The sequence below is a fragment of the Apis florea genome, unplaced genomic scaffold (assembly GCF_048593485.1).
Source record: "Apis florea isolate Af1SG1 unplaced genomic scaffold, ASM4859348v1 contig_1794_pilon, whole genome shotgun sequence".
Classification (NCBI taxonomy): Eukaryota; Metazoa; Arthropoda; class Insecta; order Hymenoptera; family Apidae; genus Apis; species Apis florea.
In genome coordinates, this window is record NW_028256482.1 from 2,364,550 (window position 1) to 2,388,834 (window position 24,285).

The 24,285-nt window shown below is 46.9% G+C and overlaps 1 protein-coding gene across 13 annotated transcripts; it reads left to right on the forward strand.

Annotated features, from left to right (window-relative positions):
• The first annotated feature begins 16,447 nt into the window (after nucleotides 1–16,447).
• arm (armadillo) lies at nucleotides 16,448–23,779 on the forward strand. 13 transcript variants are annotated; one of them, XR_015293383.1, is made up of 8 exons: nucleotides 16,497–16,675; nucleotides 17,627–17,690; nucleotides 17,788–19,424; nucleotides 19,509–19,685; nucleotides 19,807–20,109; nucleotides 21,125–21,221; nucleotides 21,705–21,766; nucleotides 22,747–23,779. XR_015293383.1 is itself a non-coding variant. In XM_086912386.1 (7 exons), exons 2-7 carry the CDS (start codon nucleotides 17,654–17,656, stop codon nucleotides 22,929–22,931), a joined length of 2,436 nt encoding a protein of 811 aa, XP_086768512.1. In that variant the 5' UTR covers nucleotides 16,448–16,675; nucleotides 17,627–17,653; the 3' UTR covers nucleotides 22,932–23,779. The 13 variants fall into 13 exon arrangements, 9 of the variants coding, with proteins under 9 accessions (XP_086768512.1, XP_086768498.1, XP_086768544.1 ...); XR_015293379.1 differs by lacking the exon at nucleotides 16,497–16,675 and adding an exon at nucleotides 16,902–16,925 and having other exon boundaries at nucleotides 19,506–19,685; XR_015293380.1 differs by lacking the exon at nucleotides 16,497–16,675 and adding an exon at nucleotides 16,902–16,925 and having other exon boundaries at nucleotides 19,506–19,685; nucleotides 21,708–21,766.
• The last annotated feature ends 506 nt before the right edge of the window (nucleotides 23,780–24,285 follow it).

The window sequence follows — 24,285 nt, forward strand, 5'->3', positions numbered from 1 at the left end:
ACCGACCGAAGGCTTCTTTCGTCCTCTTTCGTCATCTTTCGTCGATGATTCGAAGGGGGGAGAAGGGGAGGGTGGGGAGGGGTCTCGAAACGAAGTTATCGAGGGGTGAGAAGGGGAGAGATATCGTGCGAGGCGCGTATAAACGAGAGGCGAATAGAACGGATGGTGGACAAAAGCAGAGCGGGAAGTAGGATGTCCGCCCGCCTGTCCCTTTCCCCATCTTTATCGCGGGGTTTATCACGGAGGGGAGGGGGGGGGGGGACAAGGAAACCGATACGTAGAAAGAAAAAGTAAAAGCGAAATTAGTGTGAACTGCAAAGTGCTAAGAAGTCGCGACAGGATGGTTAGGTACACCGCTTAATGAAGATATAACGAGGCTGGCGCCCCGTGGGGTTGGCACGACGACGTCGGCACCGAGACGCCCCCCCCCCCCCCCACCTTCATTCCTCCACCTTCAGTCCTTCTCGTTTCAGCCCCTTCTGCCGCCTCTGTTGCTGCCTCGGGTTACGCCAGAACACTCGTCCTCTTTACGATCGTGGCTCGCGAAATTCCGCGGACTTTATTCCTCTAATTACACTCGCCAACTTATGTCACTGCCACCAGAGAAAGAGAGAGAGAGAGAGAGAGAGATTCTTCTCTCCGCGTCGTTTATTCAGTCGGTTAATAAACGAGAATTCATATCGCACATATCGCCCGTCCGACGATTGGAGCAGCCACGTTGGAAGCTGCTGGTTGGAGGAAAAACGGCCTACGATCGGCGGCTTTCTTTACGGAAGATCGTGAAAGGTTTTGTTTCGTGGCTTATCTTATCCTCGAGAAAGCGACGTGTAAATTACGACGTTCAATCTCGAAGTTGGGTTAATCGCGAGGTGATTGATCGTGCCAAGGTTTATCCAGATGAATCCACGCAATACTTTCTATAAGCGTGACAGGAGGAGAGACTCGGCCGTCGGCTCGTCTCTCTCTCTCTTTTCTTTTTCTTCTCCCGCCCCTTTGTCACCTCTTCTCCCTCCGCTTACCTGGGAGGACCGTTTGCGATATTTCGGCCGAGATTCGCGGGGATGGCGTCGTTCGAGCCGCGGAACAGCGAAGAGCGAACAGCAAGAGAGTCGAGGGCCGAGGGCGGGCGATATATTTTCCCCGGTGGATGGCTCGGACACGGGCTCGCGTGTCTACACGCGTGAGCTCGATGCCACGTCGCGAAGAGACAGCGGGTGTCGGCCCGTACACGCACAAGCGCCGAAACGCCATCTTAATTATCGGCTCCGATTATTTATGTCGCCTCGCGACCAACGCTCGCCCACGAGCCAACGTTTCCCTCCGCTCAACTTTCCTCGCCTTTTTCCACTTTCACGAACAATCTTTCGTTTCTCGCTTTTATTTTTTTTTTTTTTTTTTTGTTTTTTATCGTATAGCCACCATACGCCAATTGCATTCTAGGGAATTTTGTTACCTCGATTGGTAAATATAAATACGAGGAAGAATATTCTCGTGTGTGTATATTGTACATAGTAAATACAATTACATATAATACAATTACATTTTAGGGATTTTTGGTAATGGAGCTTGATTGGAGTAATCTTGTTAAATGTAAATACGTGTTAACATTCTCATCTTTTCCATTTTGACGGACGGACAATGAAAGAAATCTTTCGTTTCGTCTTTCAGTGAACGATGGAGTCTTCGAGGTCTTCACTTTTATCCGTGAATTTTCGAAGAAGGATAATTAATACATTCTCGAGCGTTTCCTTTCGCTCTTTTTGACGAACGCACGATTCGAAAGAGGATAGATAATTAACTCTTTGTACTCGTATATCGCCATCCTACATTTTATTATGGTAATCTAATAAATATAAATACGAGCGCAAAGGATTAATATTCTTCTCGTTTCCTTCCCCTTTCGGCTCTTTTTGCTAAATACTATTGCATTCTAGGGAATTTTGTTACCTCGACTGGTAAATACAAATACGGGCAAAGGAAGAATATTCTCGTGTGTGTACATTGTAAATATAAATATAAACATAGTAAATATAATTACTACATTCTAGGGATTTTTGGTAATGGAGCTTGATTGGTAATCTCGTTAAATGTAAATACGAATGGAAAGGGTTTCGCTGACGAAAGAATCTTTCGTTTCGTCTTACGAGTCTCCCGTTTTTAAACGAATTTTCGAAGGATCGATCGATATCGACCTTAGATTTTGCCGGATGACGGGGCTCGCGTCCCGAGAACTTTCTCGAAATAATCTTTCCCTTCGATCCTCGCCGCTGCTTGCTCGCTTGAATTTTCGAAGGAGGATGCGAGGATCACGCCAATTAATACCTCGAATCTCGTATCGCGTGGAAGGGCCGCGTGGAAGGACGAGACGGAGGATAGAAGGAGGCGAGTTGCCAGGACTGGAAAAGGGGACCCACGGGGATTGATGGCCACCACCTTTAATGCCGTTTGTATGTAGCGGCGCGCGTAAGCGCCTCGCCTTACAGTAATTAGCTCAACAAACGCGCCACCCTGTCCCATCAATTGCTACCCTACGCTTTCGCCTCTCTCTCTCCAAGATTCCGCTTATACGCACGCAACTTCTGTATCTCTCCGCCCTTTACCCCTCTCTCTCTCCCTCTTTGTCGGTGCCTAACCGTGGTCCTGTTCTTCCGCTCTCTCTCTCTCTCTCTCTCTCTCTCTCTCTCTCTCTCTCCCCTCCCCTTTTCTCGAGCCCGACACTCTCACGTATCTTGAATTAAACATTCGATGCCTCCTGTCTTGGCGGCGTGCGCGCACCTCTCGCGTCGGGAATGCAAATGCAGAAACGTGGCTCCCTCTCGCGTGTGCGTGCGCGCTTACACGTAGGAGCGCGCCATCGGGATACAGGGGCAAGGGTGAGGGTGGTATCCTCGGGCGACGAATTAAAGGATACGCCGAAACCCGATTGAAAAGAACGTGTATGGCAAGTGTCCTCATTCGTATACCGACGATTTAAGGCCACGCTCCTCTCGCGCGCATAAAAATTAACCGCGGGGGTGAAGGAGTGCGTGCTCGAGATGGATGGAACGTTTAATAATCGCCGGCCGGAAGGACAGCGCCGGAGGAATGCCGTCACGTACGCCACCGTGGACCACCACCACCTACGCGGCGATCCCCCGTGGAAGAGGGAGGAGGAGGCATATTGCGCGGTCTTGATATTTACGATTGAAACAAATCAAACGTTATCAAGCATTCCGGGACGGCGATAAAGAACACAGAGGGGACGCGGAGGCATTTTGCCGCTCCCAGGGGGGATGTCATCGGGAAATCTTCCTCCCGGCGTTCCCAGTTAACGCGCCGTCATATTTGCTCTATATCGTATCGATCTTCTCGCCGATTACATCTTTCACCGTGCGCGCACACCCACCCTCGAAATCGGTAGGCAGCCCCCTATTGGCCTACCCCCCCCCTTTTTTTTTTTTTTCAAATGAAAAACGTACGGAGAGAGGGAGGGGTGTAGCGAAATCTATCCATCGAAGCGAGGCCGATCTATCGAGCGTAGTATGGTGAATCGATCTTTTCCTTTAGAAGGCCGAAAGGGGACGTGGTGGTGGTGCAGTGGAGTGGAGTGGAGGTGGAGAGGAGGAGGAGGAGGGGGAAGGATGCGGCGTTCGGGTCCGCGGTGATTTAAGGGCGTCGCTTTACGTGTATCACACCGCGGCTCGTCCGTTACCACGAGGAGAGACCACGAAGAAGACGAAGGTCCGGTGTTGTCTCTGGGACCGTTCATTCGTATCTATCCACGTACGCCACGTTCGTTTGTCTTGGTGTGGAGTGGCGCGAGGCCGTACATTCCGACAGATATAGCCTGTACACACACCGCAGACACCGCTGAAACACTGGGCCCAAACGATCCAGTTGAGTTGATTTGTGACTACCAGGGAATCGCGGTCGGATGCTTTATGAACCGATCACCCTTCCTCGGGCCCATAAACGTCCCGGGAATAAGGCTCGGGTGTACCTTCTGCCGAGCTCGCATTTCGCGAAACTCGAAATTTTGAGGGTAGGAAAGGAAATGAGAAGAAGAAGAAAAAAAAAAAAAAAAGAAACGAAGAAGAAACGAGGATAAATGGAGCCTCTCGAATTAGGGCCAATTTAGCATCCCTTCGTGGCAAGCCACGAACTCGATAATCCCCGCCCGAGAGACAATTCCTAACGCTCACCGAGCTCCGATAATATATGCGGCAAAGATTCAGCAGACGATTCGTGGCGCGATACCGAAGTCGAAGCCGAAGGGGCTGTGTGACTGTTCGGGAGCGGTTTCGAGTTAGGTTCGAGTCCGGCTCGAGTCCGCCGTTCGAACGCGGATTTCTACGTAAACTCGCTCGGCCAGATACGATCTGCGTCCAGAGCGGTTGCCGTCCGATCCTCGTGAACTTCGATGCTCGACCACACCACCTTATACACGCGCTACGTGTATTAACGTGGTTTAGGTCGCTCTCGAGACTCTGCTCTCGACTCCCCCTCCTTTCGATTACTTTAATTACTTTTAAATACTCGAGGAGGAAGGAAGGAATCGAACGAGTTCGTCCTCGAGAATTTTTCCACCTCGAGACGAGAGGAGGCTGGCCAGGAGGGGGAGGGAAGGGGAGAGTCTCGAGGCGGGGCGGTCACGATCCGTACTCCGCCCGGGATCCAGAAGCAAGAAGGAGGCAAGGTATCTTATTATCCTATACCCGGCGGTGACCACGGTGACAACCCTTATAAGGGCTGCCCTCTCTTGCGCCGCTCCTATATACACGCTCCACCGTACCACGCTCCTCCGTGCTCCCTCGACCTTACGGAAAAAATACCTTCCTCCCCCCTCCATTAACATCGGGGCCGTTTACAATGGTAACGAGGCATTATATCCGGATGACGGATCCGGATAAATTTTCTTTATCCCTTGTCGTGAATCGAGAGGAGGAGGAGGAGGAGGAGGAGGAGGATGGTAAGGAGAGACGGACGTCGATTATCGTCATCCGGATGACCTTGAACCTGGTGCCTCGAGCCGATATACGCGAGCCGGTGTTTCTACTTTCTTGGGTGTTAATCACAGCCAAGGTCATCCGGGCCTCGCTCGTACACAGGTGAAAGAGGCTTGGGGAGGGGGGACGGAGAGAGGATGGGATATACACGAGCGAGGAGGAGTTCCACACGGGCACGCTGTTACGACGAACGGCCGATCCGTTACGTCGAACACTCTAAAGACCCGCTTTAATCATGATGGTTGGAAAGATCGGCGCGATCGTGATCCATCGATCGCCCGGCCGGGACGTGTTTACGTGCTCGTTGGCGTCGTTACCTTATGCTAATCGATGCCTACACCTGTCGGCCGACGTGCCCCGACGTTTAAACGACTCCCCCGTCTGAATTATTCGCGGCCAAAACTGTCGTCGTCGTCGTCGTCGTCGTCCTCGTCGCCTTTCTTTTTCCTCTCGGCGCCTTCTTCCCTCTCCTCCTCCTCCTCCTCCTCCTCTTCCTCGTCCTCGAGCTCGATATATATATATATATATATTTCTCGTAAAAGTCCTTCCTTCCTCTCCCGTTCAAGATCGACCTTTCCGTCCCGATAAACGGGCCGAAGAGAATGAAGGATCAAAATTCCTCGAGGAGATGGTGCGTCTCGAGGCAGAAAGAAAACAGATTTCCATAGCTAGGTATTTAAAATCCATTTATGCGATATAAACGAGGAATCGAATAAAATTCCTTCGAGGGAAGAAGAAGAAGAAGAAGAAGAAGAAGGCGTTATCGATAAACTCGGCTCGATGCAAAGATGCTCGACAAAGGAGGCAAGAACGTAGAAGGAGGAATAGTAGTGGGTGCGGAGTTGTGTTTGCACCCGGACGATCTAATTTACGAAAGGCGAGCGCGTACGGGTCCTCGAGGCTAGCTTATCGGCTCGTTAGTTTTCGGTAGCCGAGCCGGCATTTAAACGAACCGTCCGTCGTTCCTGCTCTACAGAGAGAGAGAGAGAGAGAGAGAGAGAGAGAGAGAGAGAGAGAGAGAGAGAGAGAAAGAGAGAAAGATCGAGGTGGCTCGCGGTAATGATCCTTTCGTGGGTCATCAACGTTACCAACGCCGGTCGGCGTGGACATGCATGTGCACAGGAGGCGAGTCCTCCCTCCCCCCTCCCTCCCTGTACCACCGGTACGGAGGGGTGATGGCAGCAAGGAAGAGGGGTGGAAGAACGGTGCATTATATGCAGAACAGGGTGCACACACCATAGTGCGCCCGAGTCGAAGTCAAGTGGCGAAGTCGAGGGGGGGGAGGGGGGGGATGGAGTGGAGGCGAAGAAGAAGATGGGGGCTGGAGATAGGAGAGGAGAGGAGAGAAGAGGGGAGGGGAGGGGAGGGGGGCAGCGTGGCATTGCTCGCCAAGAGGGAGAGAGAGAGAGAGAGAGAGAGATTGGGGCACGAAAGGGGACGAAAAGATAGAGATGGAGATGAAGATGGGGAGGAGGAGAGGAAGACGGAGGTAGCCACTGGTCTCCTCGCGGCGAGGATTTATATCACGGTGCCTCTGCTCTAAGCGCGCGCGCGCGCGCGTACACACACACACACACACACACCTGACTTATGCAAAACGAGAAGCCCACGTCCCCTTGCACCCAAATAAATGTCACCGGGAAACAAAAACGTCCCTCCCCCTCCCCCCGATCTTTCCTGGCCGTGGGCCCGCGCAAGCTCGCGCGGCAGAAGGCCACGGGATATTCGGTCGGGGCGAATACGCGCGACCCCTCCTCGGGAAGAAGGCTCCCCCCTTGCCACCTTCGGGGGCAGGCCGTTTCCAGGCCGAACGAGGAAAGGGGGCGACCATATTTCAGTGACGTCATTTGGTACAAAAGCACGCGTGTAGAGGATGCGAGAGGACTCGGCGCGAGTCACAATTTGGGAAGGAGAAAGACTTGGAGGAGCCAAGGAAGGAATCGCGCGCGGTGACAAAGCACCTGCTGTCCCCTCCTCGTGTCTCGTACATGTACGCTCCCCTCCCCTCCCCTCCTCCGCTTCATCTCCTTTCTTCTTTCTTCTCTCCTTTCTTTCTTCCTAACCTCTGTTCTGGGTTCTAGGCCCAGAATCGTAGCGGACCCTCCCCCCCTCTTTTTTTTTTTTTTTCTCCACTTCTTGTGCTACCTCGTTCTCGTTCTTTTCTTTTCTCGATCCTCTCCTCTCCTCTCCTCTCCGATCTCTCGCCTTTTCTTTATTCCCCTCTCGTGTTTTCGAAACGAGTTTCAAACGGTAGAGATTCTTGAAAAAAGAAAAAAAAAAGAGAAAGGAATACGAAACACGCGAGAGGAGGAGAGGAGGAATAGGAGAGCGAGGAGGAAGGGATTTCCTCCTCGTGGCGAGGAAACGGAAGTCGGGTCCCGGCGTACCATTGGCGCCATCTTGCCGAAAGCTCGCCAACCGATGCCAACCCGCCCGTGGCGTACTCGCCTGATGTCCGGCCCTCTTCCACAGCGGGTAACTCCCACGTCGATTTGCCCTCCGTTGCTCTTATTTTCCACCGGCTTTACCTGATTCTGACGGCCGATCGAACACCGACGTAAATATTGAGCATTTCTACGAAACGGCTGCCAAACCCAGCCGCATCTTCCCGCTTATCGACAGATTCGGGGAATACCGTTGCCTCTCTCTCTCTCCTCCTCGCGCGGGGAATCGGATAAAGAATACGATTTTACGTTATAACGTGTATATATATATATGTGTGTGTGTGTGTGTGTGTGTGTGTGTGTGTGTGTGTGTGTGTGTGTGTGTGTGTGTATACGTCGTGGTGGTGGAAGGGATATAGAATTTGATTTCGTTGGTTCGTTCGAGAGAGAGGGATCGAGACGTAGAGAAATGGAAGGAAGAAGAGGGAGGAGGACGGTTGACTGATCGCGGAGGAAAAATTTCGGTGCGGAAGAATGGATGATGGGTGGGAGAGGGAGCGGTCTCGAAGCGGTTTCTAATGCGAGCGGCGTGGACATCGCGAGGGCTCACGCGGTGTTTGGTCCGAGCCGGTGCATCGTCTGATGAAGATAACGCCAGGCCTTCTTTGAATTACGAGCCGGGCCCGGCAATAATAAATTCCGGCAAACATTCATTTTCGTACACGCAAGTTTATGTCGTCCTTAGCCGGACTAAGCGCTCTCCACCGATGTCATTTAGCATCCCGGTGATGGTCCTAATAGCCGGGTCCTCCCCGGTTCAATGGACGGCCCCCTTCACGATTTACAGTACACCACCGCCGCTACATCTTGTCGATGATACTTTGTTCCTCTCTCTTCCCCGCGACGGCAGGTGTTTACCCATCGTTTCCACCGCGAATTTTCTATGATTCCTGTGGAAGAGGTGGAGCCTCTTCTCCTCTCGAGAAGGAGAAGTTCGGGCCGCGAAATCGAGAGATCGTTAAGATGGGATTCCCCTCCCCTTCGACATCGTGCATCGCGTTCGCGGTAAAAAGGAGAGGAGAGGAAGAAGAGGGGGGGGGGGAAAGTGGGGAGAAATGTTTTCGCACTAATTGGAGAGCAGTTATCGCTGAGGAGGAGGAGGAGGAGGAATCGTGGATCTAGCCTCGAGTCGCAATGAAAAGCGCAGCGGCGCCTCCCGCAGATAATGGCGATAAGCGGGCGAGGGAGAGAAGGAAGGAAGGAGGCCTGGTCCCGATTTTAATTGAGCCCCCAAGAATTAAAAGAGAGATCTGCGGGGAGAAGGTAGGAGAGGCGGCGACGGCGAGCGAAGGTAGGAGGAAAGGACAAGAGGAGTTAAAGGAAAGGGGGAGAGTGTAGGGCCAGAAAGCGTCGGGAACACCCGTGGCTACGACCAATCGCCTCCGCGGATGGAGGCCTGGCACGATGGACGGGCCAGAATTATGGGCTCCTCGCACGAGAATCGCGCGCCAACCTCTCTCTCTCTCTCTCTCTCTCTCCCTCTCTCTCTCCCTCACGAGACTTCAGCTTTTGCGCCAAGCGCGATTTACGTTCTCCACGCGAAGATACTTCCGCGAAGATTGATCGATAAACGCTCCCTCCTCTCCTCTTTTTCGAATTTACGCGCCGTCGAGAGAGAGCGCTCGACTCGAGCGTGTCACGAATTTGTCTCCCTCCCCGCTTTCGAGGCGCGAGAAATGAAACGAGGAGGAATAAAAAAAAAAAAAAAAAAAGAAGAGGAAGGAGTGGTATCGGAATCTTCGAAAATTAAAAGCGGTCTCGCACGCAGCCACGCGTCGAAGGGTTTTTGAAGGGTTTTGTTGGGACGACGAAGCGAAGGGTGAGACAGAGAGGGGAGTAATAAAAGAGGTCGCGATCGAAACAAACGTTTTAATCCAGAAAACACGAGAGTCTCTCTCTCTCTCTCTCTCGAATATCCCGGGGTAGGTGCGCGTGGGTGTTGGCGACGACGTATAATTTAAGGCTGCGAACGCAACGATTCAATTTCACAAGACCAGTACGAAGTACGGGCCGGCTCGTATAAGCAAAACCAAGGTCCAGCGAGGAGGAAATAATCTCTTGATTTGTGCCGCGAATAAAATCGCTCGATTCATTTTCGTCCGTGCACCGCGCCGCCTTATCTCTTGGCTGCCCGTGGTGGGAAAACGATCGGAAGTCTGACGTCTCGTTTTCGCAATATTGTCAAAAAATATTCGTGCCCCTCCCCCCCCCCCTCCCCTCCCCTTACCGTGCCGCCCACAGCTGCCCCTTAAATTCGTATCGAATTCGCGGCCTGGGGCATATTAAAACGCGTAAGTATACGCGTGTGCGTATTTCATCGGATAGAGGGGGAGGAGGGGAGAGGGAAGGCAGAAACTTTTACGGAATCGTATCTTCGAGCGGAATTCCTTTTTCTTTTTTTCCTCTTTTTTTTCGAACGACCTCTCCTCTCCTCTCCCCCCCCCGCCTCCTCTTCCTCGATCGAATCCGATACTGGGTCAGTCATCCGCAGGAAAGTCTCTAGTCCCGTTGTCTCCTCGTCGAGGAGATGAGACGAGGAGGAGGAGGAGTGCACGGAATGGACGAAAATAATTCGATTGGCAGGGGATTCGATTTAACGTGAGAACCGGACCAGTTGCAACGAAGGTGAGGCCGAGGAGGTATCCGGGGCCGAAGGATCATGTCATATATACATACGTAAACTTGTGGTGTCTCTACATGTGTGTATATATATACATACATATATATATATATATATAGACAGATACAGGATACATACATACATACATACATACGTACGTACGTATACACAACGACGAGGCGCTCCACCTCGTCGGGGCTCATATAATTGCTGGCATCCATAACGCTGATGTATTTATGGCATTAACTCGCCTCTTTCTCGTACGCTGCCGCCCCCGACCCACCCCGCCGTGGCCATGCCCGTACCCGTCATGCAACCACAAGTAGAAATAATTGGTTGAAAACAGCGCGCTCTCAGGCGGCAATATATCCAGCTTACTCCCCGCTGTCGCATCGCTTAGATCACTTCCCCGCCACCAAAACTCGCTGCCAGCCCGCCTCCTCCTCCGTTCTCCGCCGATTCTCTCTTCCTCTTCTTCTTCTTCTTCTTCTTCCTTCTTCTCCTCCTCCTTCTGAGATTCTTCTTCGAAACTTCTTCTTCTTCTTCTTCTTCTTCTTCTTCTTTTGGACGCCTTCCCTTCTCATCCACCTCGTCGTCGTCGTCGTCGTCGTCGTCGTCGTCCTCCTCCTCGTCATCCGCCTCTCCCTTTCGCCCTTCTTATCTCCACCCCACCCCATCCCGCTCATTTGAATAGCTCTTATTTATGAAAATTGAATTGAATGCTTCTCATTTATGAAGGTAATTGGTACCTGTCACGAGTCCTGCCGTAGGATATCCTACTTTATACGCGGATAAGCGGCGATAATTATTCTTGCAATTGAATTTATTTCTATAAGTCTCGTTTTCTTCCCCCTCCCGCGTGCCGATCGTTCAAACGATCCGGGAGAGAGAGACGTCGCGTGCTCGAGAGGGGTGCGCGTAACTTTTTGTAGCGAAACCTCTCTCTCTCTCTCTCTCTCTCTCTCTCTCTTCTGTGTATGTGTCCAAAGGAGAGGAGAGAGGACTTTCCTTTCGCTTCGCGAGCGATAGTAGGGATCGGTAAACCAGAACAACGGAACTAATACTAATCTCTGATAAATTATTGCCGAATAACCAGTATTTACCGTGGCGGCATTCGTGCCCGAATAATCAATGGTGCGTAATCAATTTCTAATACTATCCCGATAATTTATCGTTAAAGCTCGAGGCAAAGTTGGGGGGCATCGATAACGCGATCGCTCCCCCTCCCCTCCTCGACGTATCCACCGTAACGTTCCCACCGATTTCTTATTTCCCCCGTCCTCCGTCTTCTCCCGACTATTTTAGCCATAGGTGGCGCGGCGAGGCTCGTTATCGGTGTCGCTCGAATACCTCGCGAGGAAAGTGAAACGAGGATAAGGGATTTGAAAAGTTGAGTTTCGAGTAAGATATAGGATCCTCGTTGCTCCCTCCTTCGATCGATCGATTTGGGAAATTTGTGGAAAGGGAGCGATGTACGAACATACTTTTTTTTTCGAGACCTGCGACCCTTAATTTAATTTGCAAACCGAAAACTCTTTTCTCGAAGCCGAAAAATCATCGGGGAGGAGGGAAATAATTCGAAGAAGCGAAAATATAAAGAAAAAAGGGGGGAGGGTATTCGTCGCGAAAATTATCCGGTTTCTCCGATAGCCGCGTAATGCATCCCGGCCATTTTGCCAACATCGAGGCGTCCGACTTTATCTCCCCTGCCTTATTAAAATTATCCGGTAGCAAGAACGCATACGATTATTCCGTCTTTCGTCGTAAAAGTGGCCGTCGACTTTCGAAGCTGCAATCAACGTTCCTCTTCTTCTTCTCCCATTCCCTCCCCCTCCATCTCTCTTTTTCCCAAAACTGTATTATATATTTCCCTTGTTGCGTTGCAACATAACGGAAGAACCCCTCCCCTCCCACTTTTCCCTTCTCGAAATTCTCGAATTTTTTTCCCTATCGCGATAGTCGAATATCTCGAAACGATGTAAGAAAGAAAAAAAAAAGAGAGAAGAGATGATGCTATTATATATATATATATATATAACGAGCCACTCCCGTTTTCCTCTCTCTCTCTCTCTCTCTCTCTCTCTCTCATCCCGATATCAAAGTTGCGTGGCAATAATCCGAAAGAAGCGAGAAGAAAAAGAAGAGAAACAAGGAAGAAAAAAAGAAAAGAGAGAGAGAGAGAGAGAGAGAGAAAGAAAAAAGAGTTTTTGGCAATTTGGTTTTTTCGGTTTATCGAGTTGGCGGCCGGTGGTCCTCCCTCTCGAGGGAGGATAGGGAATCGCGCGTCGACGAGGATGAGGGCGTCAAAGAGGATCGCGCGAGTAGAGGCGCGCGTCATCAGGGCTCCTCCGTCATTAAGCACACCGGTCGGCCGGTGTCTAATTAAGCGGGACGTTAAGTGGGGGCGTTCGATAAAGGCAGGCCGTCCGATAAATTCGATTCGCCGGACAGCCGGTTAATACCCGGCTCGGTATATACACTCGGTCGAGGGGGAGCCCCCCTCCCCCCCCCCCAGAGATAAAACCGCGCGTTTTTCAGGAAGGCCAGAAGGCTCGTTTTCGCGGACAGGGGCGAAAGAGGATGACGGACCGGGCGCAGCTTGGGTCTTTTCTGCAGGTGAGGGGGAGGGGAGCGACGTCCTTTCCTTCGTTCGAGCCTCCAAGACGGAGTAAGTAGTGGGGTATAGGAGAGCGAAAGAGCCGGAGATATGCAAACGTCTTGCCGCGAGACGGTTGAACATAACTCAGCCACACGGACGGGGCGCACACAGTGAAACCGGTGAGGACACTATAAACCTCGATACCGGGCGAATAAAATCCCGGATTTACAGTCCTGATACCGGGCGAGACGGTCCTGTCCTGTCCCGGTGCTGTCCTGTTTGTCGCTGTCGCACGGTGTGGGTTGGCTCATCAGTGATGGCCACGTCCCGCAGTATCTTTTCCCTCGGCATCGGAGTAGACCGGCCAATCTTGGACTCGCGTACACTCACACGCACACGAATTCGAGCCGAGGCCGAGTACGCGCGGAAATCGACGTGGCTTAGGCTCGAATCGAGACAGAATCGTGCCCCCTCCTCGCTCCCCTCTCCCCTCACCTGCGTATCGCGCGGCCGCTCTCGTGTGTGCGTGCGCGCGTATCCCCTTCGCGATACTTAGAGAAACCGCTCCCTCTTATCACCCTCCCCCCCCCCCCCTCCCCCCGACCTCCCCCCGCGTCCCACCAGAAACCTTGTTCGATACCATTTGAGGACCTCCAATAACCTATCCGAGCCGTTCCGATAGGAGCTGTCAGCCGGCACCCACACGCTGCGGTGAGCGGGCACCGGATAAGGCCGAGCGCAGGTGTGCCGCACAAAATCGTCTGATCGACGTGCGGCTGATCTCGATGACCTTCGCCAAGGGTTTCGATTCGACGACGCCGCGGTACACGCCCCGACCATACCATCTCGATGAGCCGCCCCGATCCTACCCTCGTATCTCTCCTCCTCCTCCTCCTCCTCCTTCGCGCCTCTCTCTCTCTCTCTCTCTCTCTCTCTCTCTCTCTCTCTCTTTTGAACAGTATTCGATTCGATTCGATTGGCGATCGATCGAATTCAAGAGAAGGAGGGGTGGGGGGGAGGGAGGGATGTACGTTCTTTCGACTGGAATTTCGAGTTTCGTCGGGAGCGATGATGAATCGCGTATCGTTACGCGGCATTAGCCTAGGCCACGAGACTACTCCATCAACCGTGCCAGACGATACGAAATGTGCGTCTGCGAAACTTCCTTCCTCGCTCCCCCTCCCCCCAAGGGGACGAAAACGGTCATTCCCACCTTTGCACGGGGGTGGAGGAGGAGGAGGGGGAGAAAGGGAGGGACGAGCGAAACTTTGGCACCGCGTGATGTCGCGCGGGATCGAAAGAGGAATTCGATGATCGGATACGCGCCCTTATTAGCTCCTTCCCCTGTTAAGAACGGAACGGTAAACGAGGCACGGTAACTATCCTTCCTTCTCGCCGCGTAAACACGGCGAGGCATCGCAGAATACACGGGCATTAAGAGCGGTGGAGAGCGGCGCGGATTCTGAGAATGCATATAATTAAGCACGTTGCATCTCTCGAGAATCTTGTGTGTGTGCGTGTGTGTACGCGCGTGCACAAGGTTTGTATGCCTCGTTCGAGAGGCAAACGTTTGCTCGTGTGCACCTTATATAGATACACATAAATATATATGCCTAGCCATCGTTGCTCCCCCCCTCTCTGCGAATCCCTCATCCCTTCTGTCCCTCCTTCCCTTCTCTTTCTCCCCTCCCTCCATATAAACACACGTACACACTCTTTCGTTCCATCTGTCTCTCTCTCTCTCTCTCCCCCCCTCCCTCTATCTCTCGCAACCCTGCCCGACTCTTCTCCCCCTCCCCCCCTCCTTTTCTTGCCCCGCGTTCAACGGTGATCTATGTATCAGCCTGTGCTCGCCGAACCGGGCAACGTGTGTCCGTCCCCCTCGTGTGCTTACTTTATTATCGGGGCTCAAATGAGAATTTATGCAGACATAAACGCTCGTGTCAGCAGCATGCCGCGTAGGTGGGGAGACACACCGTTGAACGGGCATCTGTCACCCTCTATGCTCTCTACCTGGTCTCTCCCTTCAAGACGGTGCCTTGCTCTTTTTCGAGGACCGTGCGAAATTTAAAGAATCGCGAAGACGCGTGTACGCGTTTAAACGTGCGTGTATTCGAACCCGAGGCCGTATATAAGTCACGGGGATCGTCGATCCCTCCCCTCCCCTCCCCTCCCCTACCCTCCCCTCTCCCCGATTCGTTTCGTCAAAATCGATCGATCGATGGATATCCAACGGCACGCGCATCGTTCATTTCCAAATTGTATTAAACGTTCGATTTTTACCGATTTGGCAAAAGATGGATAACGGTCGTGTCTCTCTCGAGGATACGAAGCGAGGCGTGGGCTAAATAAATAAATGTTTCGTGAAAAAAAAGTGTACGAAAAATTTTTCCTTTGTACGATGAAAATCGTCGTATAAAAATGCCTCGTCTGACTCGAGTCGATATATACGAAAACAATAATTCCTTTGAATTTTCGTTTGAAGAAAATTTCTTTTTTTTTTTTTTTTTTTTTTTTTTTTTTCTTATTAAGTGTCTTTTTAATATCATACTACGTAAATAAGTAAGAGTCCGAGAGATTTTCAAACAGGCTCTCGTTACATCGAACGAATTTAAGAATTAAGGAATAATAACGCGAATTCAAATTAATATTTCATTTCTCGTTTGATGTGGAAACGGAAAGAGAAATATTTGCCACCCGTAAACCGATCGAGAAATTTTATTTCGCGGAAAACCATTTCCTTTATTTTTCAAATTATACAAACGGTAGTTATATCGCTTGTCATTAATTGAAAGAACGGGCATAAATTTATTTCCAGGAAGCTTTGCGCTTCGATATTTCAATATCGGCACGATGATGTATTTCAAAACGCGTTTTCCTTTTTTCCGATTATCCGTTCAATATCAGCGTTGACATAAAATGTATCATCACTGTACGGAACGGAAGGAACGGTACCGCCATCACGCATCCGAAAATTAATCGGCGTGGGCGCAGCCGATAACGAATGGTGTTCCCGCCAAACGGCCAGTATATTTTACTTTGGACTCCGGTGTCTGTTATTTTGTGCGCATTCTAGCTGTCCAACTGCACGATTTACTCCTGAACTCGATCAGAAATTCTCGACTACCGTGGATGGACAAATACCCACGAATCCATTAAAAAATTGCCATGTCCTAGGGAATTGTCTTTTAATTGAAATTGATCTCCCCGACTGCCGAATATTATCCTTCAGTCTTCGTGCGTGAGATATTGAGACACATCATAGGGTATCGTAGATAGTTTCACCATCTGGCGTTCTATCTACTTTTTTCTGACATACCGGCTGATCGGTTGGATAGATTTTTTTTTTTTTTTTTCTTTTCACTCACCAATACGTATGCATAAAACAAACAGTTCGTTAAATTTAATTATTATTATTATAAACGTGTTATACGCAACACGTTTTACAAAATCATAGATCGATCAATTTTAATATATATTGAAAATAACTCGTACGTTTGAATTATCGTACGTTATTTATTATTTCTTATTTCCGTCCGTAATTTCGTTCATAACCTTAAAATCGAAATGCAACTGTAGTAACTGATATTTATTCGTGCTTTAAAATACGTATAAAAAAGAAAACAAGAATACAAGTAAATTAGTTATAGAATTCCCGGAAATACGGTAAACGGGTTTGAGTTAGATACGATCGAGTATTCGCAAAGGGTAAAAATCGATAAATATTCTTCTACGGACAACCAGCTAATCGAGGTTGTAATATGGATATTGAGCACCTCTGCAACCTCGTCGAATCAGTTCAGTCGACAGGTGGCGGTAGAATCGAAGGTTCCGCGTCGTTTTCCGCCATCTTTAGTTGACGGATTCGAGGCAAGAAAGGCCAAGAGCTTCGTACGGAGAAGAGATAGGTGGATTGTACGTCGGGGGAAAAAGGGAATTTAGTGGATCGAGCGTAAGGTAGTGAATAATTCGTGTCTTTGTCCGAGCACGATTCACGAAATCGCCTTCGGTCGATCCTCGCGATACGGTAAGCACAGTATAATTTTATCATTCGCCATTACATCGACCGATAGGAAAAAAATTGTCATTTCCGTGACGGCGGTGTTTACGCTGGGTGTGTCAAAGTGTTCCTCCTCTCTCTCCTTTTCTCGTTCGCTTTCTCTCTTCCATTAGTGTATCGTAGTCAGCACTCTTGTGTGTTGCCCCTTCCTTCCGTTTTCGCTTCCCTGCCACTCTCCGCTCTCCACTCTCCGCCGCTCGTGGATCCTCGGAAAATGGTGATGCATTGCATTCTCAGAGCCTTTGTTGTGCCGCACGCCCACGCGCGTCCCTCTACCTTTGGAAATCGAGCATCTTTCGCGCCCTGTGTGCATCTCTAGATACGATTTCCTACCGGATTCGATCAAATCAACGCGGCCCCCGCTCGTGTTCCAAAATAAAAGTGGAAGCTGCAACAACGCTTAGAGGAATCTTTCGATCGTGCCCACATTCCATGTAGTTGCATCCTCCTTCCATTCTTCGTGATACAGTGCACTGACCCTACGCGCGTCGTGGCGTCTTTGAAACTTTGAACGAGAAGATTAAACCTTCGTCATATCGTCATATCGAGGAGATATATTTTTTTTTTTTCTTTTTTTCTCTCTCTCTCTCTCTCCCCCTCTTAGTTAATCTTGTGCCAATCGACAGAGGTGTAATCCAGTTCGTACTATATTTCTGTATTCCCTTTCGCGCTATTTCGTGCCACATTGAATGTATTCGTGTCACATCGTGTTAACACGTTCGTTCTCATGTTTAAATTATCTTATTTTATATTTATAAAACGTTTTGTATAAACGTTTTGTTTCCTTTCTTTCTTCCTTTTTTCCTTCCTTAATATTAACAACTTGTTACATTTCTTTTTATCTTGTGATAAGTTTATCACAAATAAAATGTCAATTTCAAAGACTGTATAGCATGATTTTTTTTTTCTCTATTCTAGGTGTGGGTAGATTCTCCCGTAGGAGCCATGAGTTATCAAATGTCTTCGAATCAATCTAGACCAAGTGAGTGATTCTTTTATTCTATTCGTATTCATGAAAGTAAGTACGTACAATTTGCAAACAATTTGTATTATATTTGTGGAAAATTAACTTTTTGTAGTGTCTCACGGAAATTATCAAGGTTTGGGTGATTTACCCATGGGTTCTGCCAAAGAACAAACTTTAATGTGGCAACAAAACTCTTATCTGGGTGACTCTGGAATTCATTCTGGTGCCGTTACTCAAGCACCATCTTTATCGGGCAAGGAAGACGATGAGATGGAAGGTGATCAATTGATGTTTGATTTGGATCAGGGATTCGCTCAAGGCTTTACGCAGGATCAAGTCGATGAAATGAATCAACAATTGAATCATACAAGATCACAGCGTGTACGGGCAGCAATGTTTCCAGAGACATTAGAAGAAGGTATAGAAATTCCCTCTACCCAATACGATCCAGCTCAGCCTACCGCTGTTCAAAGATTGGCAGAACCAAGTCAAATGTTGAAACACGCAGTTGTCAATTTGATAAATTATCAGGATGATGCAGATCTTGCAACGCGCGCGATACCGGAATTAATAAAATTGTTGAATGACGAGGATCAAGTTGTTGTATCTAAGGCAGCGATGGTTGTCCATCAACTTTCCAAGAAGGAAGCTTCTCGTCACGCCATTATGAATAGTTCACAAATGGTAGCTGCTCTAGTTCGTGCCATTTCAAACAGTGACGATCTCGAATCGACGAAGGCAGCAGTTGGTACTTTGCACAATTTGTCTCATCACAGGCAAGGTCTGCTGGCTATCTTTAAGAGTGGTGGTATACCCGCTCTTGTGAAGCTTTTGAGTTCCCCAATGGAATCCGTTCTGTTTTACGCAATCACGACTCTGCACAATTTACTCTTGCATCAGGATGGTTCTAAAATGGCTGTACGGCTTGCAGGAGGGTTGCAAAAGATGGTTGCTCTACTTCAACGGGATAACGTCAAATTTCTAGCCATAGTAACCGATTGCTTGCAAATTCTTGCGTACGGTAATCAAGAGAGCAAATTAATTATATTAGCTTCTCAAGGGCCGATAGAACTGGTACGCATTATGCGCTCTTACGATTACGAGAAGCTTCTGTGGACGACTTCGAGGGCATTGAAAGTGTTGTCCGTTTGCCTTAGTAATAAACCGGTGATAGTCGAGGCTGGTGGTATGCAAGCACTTGCGATGCATCTCGGTAATCCAAGTCAAAGGCTCGTCCAAAATTGTTTGTGGACGTTACGAAATTTATCGGACGCTGGCACCAAAGTCGACGGATTGGAAGGTTTATTACAAAGTCTTGTACAAGTTCTTAGCTCTACCGATGTAAATGTCGTCACATGTGCCGCTGGTATTTTGTCTAATCTGACTTGCAATAATCAACGTAACAAAGTAACGGTATGTCAAGTGGGAGGTGTTGACGCTCTTGTGCGCACGATCATTTATGCGGATAGCCGGGAAGAGATCAGCGAGCCAGCAGTATGCGCGCTTCGTCATTTAACGTCACGTCACGTGGAGGCGGAAATGGCACAGAATTCTGTCCGCCTAAATTATGGAATTCAGGTTATAGTAAAACTTTTACACCCGCCTTCGCGTTGGCCGCTGGTTAAAGCGGTGATAGGATTAATTCGCAATTTGGCACTTTGCCCCGCGAATCACGGCCCGCTACGCGATCACGGCGCTATCCATCATCTGGTCAGGCTTCTGATGCGTGCTTTCCCCGAAACACAACGGGTGAGTATCGCTTTCCATGCTATTTCTTCACTTCTCGCTGGTCGGAATGTGAATAAAAAGAAAAGATTGATTCTTCTTTAGCAGCAACGCTCATCCGTGGCAAGTACTGGAAGCCAGCAAGCGTCAGGTGCGTACGCAGACGGTGGTGTCCGAATGGAAGAGATAGTGGAGGGTACTGTGGGCGCACTTCATATCCTCGCAAGGGAGTCTCACAATAGGGTCATAATCAGATCTCAGAACGTGATTCCGATTTTCGTACAGGTTCGTATAAAATGCGATTTACCACTTTCTATATCTTTGATTATCTGTTCGCCCGTATTTATCAATTGTGTTATCATCTAAATTCGCTTTTGTTCTTTTCCTTTTTTTCTTTTTTTTGCAGTTATTGTTCAACGAGATTGAGAATATTCAACGTGTCGCAGCTGGTGTACTCTGCGAGCTTGCCGCGGACAAGGAAGGTGCTGAAATGATCGAGCAAGAAGGTGCTACAGCTCCTTTAACAGAACTGCTTCACTCTAGGAACGAAGGTGTCGCGACATACGCGGCAGCTGTTTTATTCCGTATGAGCGAAGATAAACCACAAGAATACAAGAAACGGCTGTCCATGGAACTTACCAATTCTTTGTTGCGCGAGGACACGAATCTTTGGAATAACGCTGACTTTGGGATGGGTCCAGATCTACAGGTATGCAAAAATTTTCACATTTTGTACCGATGCATGCCTCGCTTATGTCGTGGTTAAATTTATTTATCGTTCACAAACAAACACTTTGTAACATAGCCCCCGATTGGTTTTGTTTTTCATCTAGCGGCATGTGCTGCTGCGATAAAATTTTGATCCACTTGCTGCACTTATTTATCGTGCTAGCTTTGAAAATAGATCGTAAGAGTCGAGCGAAGTAAGCCGACGAACGATTTGCGAAACGATTCGTCATAGGTTCGTAAGTTAATTCATTCAACTTTCTTCCTTTTTTTTTTTCTTTTTTTTTTTACATTTTGGTTACATCGTGTTAGTAAGTAAATTGAGCCACGAGGGCATAATAACGATATCGTAATTTTATCTCGACTAGTAACAGGCACATGCGTAATCTTTCCCTCATGTAAGTTTAGAAATGTGTACCTTAGATAGTTTGCAAATGTGAATGTCATCCATTATTCCACTTTGCACAATTTAATCATATTGCGGAATATTGAATCAATTAGAAAGTAAAAATACAGTACAGTACAAGTGTATGTACAATCTTCACACAACAAACTTTCACCTGTTATCGCGATACGATTATGAGAAATATTGTGTATGTGTTCATCATAATCTAAAACTAAATACGAAATGCGAATGTATACATTTTTTTTTACATTCATTGCAAACATACTCATCACATTACACACCTCATAATGGGATTCAAAAAGTGATGGTGCCTAATGGAGCAATGGAATTTGTATTAATTGTACAGCGATTATTTTATCACGATATTCTTCATTTGCAATGCATGAGAATGCGTTTCCATTACCATTCGTGTTTTTCACCCGCCCCTCCTTAGTACCGAGTAACATAGACACCCGCGAATTTCTACCATTTTCAAACGCGATTATTCGATGTATGTATTTTGAAAAAACGACGATTTTCTACGCGGACTTGTCGGTGATACTGCTGTCGAAGATTACGTTTTGTGTTGATCTGAGCTACCTAATCTCTTCAGGACATGCTTGGCCCTGATCAAGGCTATGATGGTATGTATGGACAAGGACCCCCTAGTGTACACAGCAGCCACGGAGGCCGAGGGTATCAACCGCAAGGTAAGTTACGAACCTTATCCTGTTTTTATGTCCAGTTATTGCTTTCGGACGATCGATAGAATCGATCGGGCGTAGATGAATTTACAAGAGAAAAAAAAAAAAAAAATAATGGATTTTCACGGTGTTTTTTCTCTCCTTTTTTTTTGTTCTCGCGTTTTCTTGTTTTTTTTCGGTACGCCTTTGTGTAATCCACAAATCATCCATTATTGAGATCTTCTTGCATCGAGAATCGATCAATTGGTATTGGTAATGCGGATTTATGTGTTTTTTTCGTGTTTTTTTCTCTCTTTCTCTCTCTCTCTCTCTCTCTCTCTCTCTCTCTCTCTCTCTCTCTCTCATACTTGTGCGGTATATATATATATATATATACGAGAGTTGAAAGTTATTTTTCTTTAACATTTTTATTTCTAAAAAAAAAAAAAAAAAAAAAACAATCGATCATAAGAAGAAAGCAATGCATTTAATTCTATGTTATTTTAACAGCAGCTTAACCCACGGACTTATATTAAAGTACAGGCTATCAACAGTATCTCGCAGTAACATAGGTGATACTCAGCTCTTACGTACTGTTCTGTTATTATCTGCTTTGTTATTAATATCGCTATGTATCGCTACATCGCTCTTTTTACAATGCTTTTTTTTTTTTTTTTTTTAAATTCACACGTTAAATTTTTTTATCTTTTATTCGCGATATTTGTATTTTTTTTTTTACTGCATTTGACAAGTATATATGCGCGCGCATACACACACACGCACACGCACACGCACACACACGCGCGCGCGCGCATAAACATATGAATATACATACGTACGTATACATTGCACGTTTTATGAATGTATTTTTTTTCTTTTTTCTTTTTTTTTTTTTTTTTAATTTCTTTTTTATCAAAAACACAACGGATTCATTATGTAGCGTGTTTTTTCCTTTTTGTTAATTTATTTTTAAAGTTTTATGCATGGTATATTTGTATCTTTATCATCTTTTCTCTAAGTGATCGTACTTTGTGGTGGAAAGAAGCATAGATAAGTATTCGTAAGTAATTAGATAAGATACGTTTGTCGTTATTTGCCATCGCGGAAACGAGCGCATATTGTTGCAAAGGAAAAAAGAAAAAGAATTTGTTCTCATCGATGAAATATGCGATTTAAATTTTTTCCTTCCTCGTGGCTCGTCGTTCACTCTTCCATCTTCTTTCCAAATTTAATCGATTTTATCTTCGCCTTGTATCTCGAGTATCGATATCGTCATCGAGTGAAAGGAATTATTAAAATTCCAACCGATCAAAACGATCGTTCCTCTAAATTTTATCTCGTGAATAAAAAAAAAAAAAAATTAGAGAACAAAAATCAAGAAGAAATTTCAAGAGAAGAAAGCGGGAATATTTACATTAATAGTTGTGTCGAATTGTGATTATTGACGGTGTAGTTCTTGTCGATTAATGTAGTAACACATTGTGTGTGTGTGTGTGTGTGTGTGTGTGCGAACGGGAAACGTTGGATTTATCGTAAATTTTGTACAAAACAGGTTATGACCAGATACCAGTAGATTCGATGCAAGGGTTGGAAATAGGTGGAGGGTCGACATATGGCGCGATGGACACTATGGACGTGGCGCACGAGGGTGACCTGAGTTTCGATCATTTAGGAGAGCTTCCTGCACCGCCACAAGATAATAACCAGGTTGCAGCTTGGTACGACACCGATCTCTGAAAATGTGCCAGCATCGTATCTCGCCCAGAGAAACGAATCCGTGAGGCTCTTAAGTAATTTCAATATAGACTAGTATTGAAATTACTAGCTTTGAGACTAGTATTGAAATTACTATTGCTAGAAATTACTCGTTTCGGGGTTAGCGGTATAAATGGACACTCGTTCTTTCTTTTTTTTTTGCGATTCAACAAGATCGCATTTCAAGGAAGGTCTATGATGTAACGGGTGCCCGTTTAATCGACAATGCCGAACAATGTCGATTGAACAATTTGTTAAACAAATGATAACGATCGAATTCAACGAGGTGCGATATTACTTATATTGGATAAATCATCGTTGATTAATTAATCAGTATTATATATCATTATTTCACTTCGTTGGATCTTTCGTTCAGTGAATAAAAAAATTTGTTATCGTTTGTTCGAACATTGAACCATCGATTGTTTCGACGTTGTCGATTGCTCGAGTGGCCATTGTATTATAAATTTCCTTTCGAAATTTGTGACATCTTATTGAATCGCAGAAAGCGATTACCTATGAATACCGCCAACTCCGAAACGATAGTATCATTCTTGAGTATCAGTGAATTACAATCAAGTATAAATATAAATGAATATCAATGAACTTTCGCATTACGTATTTTACAGGGTAGTTATACTTAATTTTTATTATTATCATTAACGTAGCTACGCAATCGTGGCGGTACTTTGCTTCGTTCGATGCTCTGTACGCGCCTCTGATCGCTGTCGATGTATTAGACCTAAGTGAGAGACACGTAATTCATACACACCATGTATATGTATCATTTAATTGTTCATACGAATAAACTGAACGATTAAGTATTCAAATCGCACTGATCGTTCCATGATTCTCACCTTGATTTTCCTTTGGCTGAAATTAACAAGTCGGGAAACATTACGTACACAAGATGATTACAGAATAATGTTGAACTAATTTCAAACACGCGCTAATAGTATGTATGAGAAGAATTAATTTTTCACGAGTTATTTATAAAAATATATATAAAGAAAGAATTCGAGAATGTCGAGTTTCCCAAGAATTGTAGAAAATTATAATAATATATATCATACGAAGCAAAACTATAAATAATCGAATATGCAAAATTTAAATATCGAGTTCCTTTAAAAGTCTCGAGATAATTTCCTGGCAGAAAATTTTCGACGTTTTCACCCAAGATTACGTGTAACGATTGCAACGATTTAACATTGATTTTAACATTATGATCGTTAAAGAAGAAGATCGTCGAAGAAAATAAAACGTTCTATTATAAAAAAGAGAAAAAATAAAGAGGAATTTCCAGAAGAATGATCTTCGCTAACAAGAAGAAAGTTTC

Bases quoted from the DNA above. Each gene is read 5' to 3' on its own strand.
- arm (XM_086912365.1), top strand. The intron at 19,425-19,505 runs GTGAGTATCGCT...ATTCTTCTTTAG, and splicing joins CTTTCCCCGAAACACAACGG to CAGCAACGCTCATCCGTGGC. The intron at 19,686-19,806 runs GTTCGTATAAAA...TTTTTTTTGCAG, and splicing joins TGATTCCGATTTTCGTACAG to TTATTGTTCAACGAGATTGA.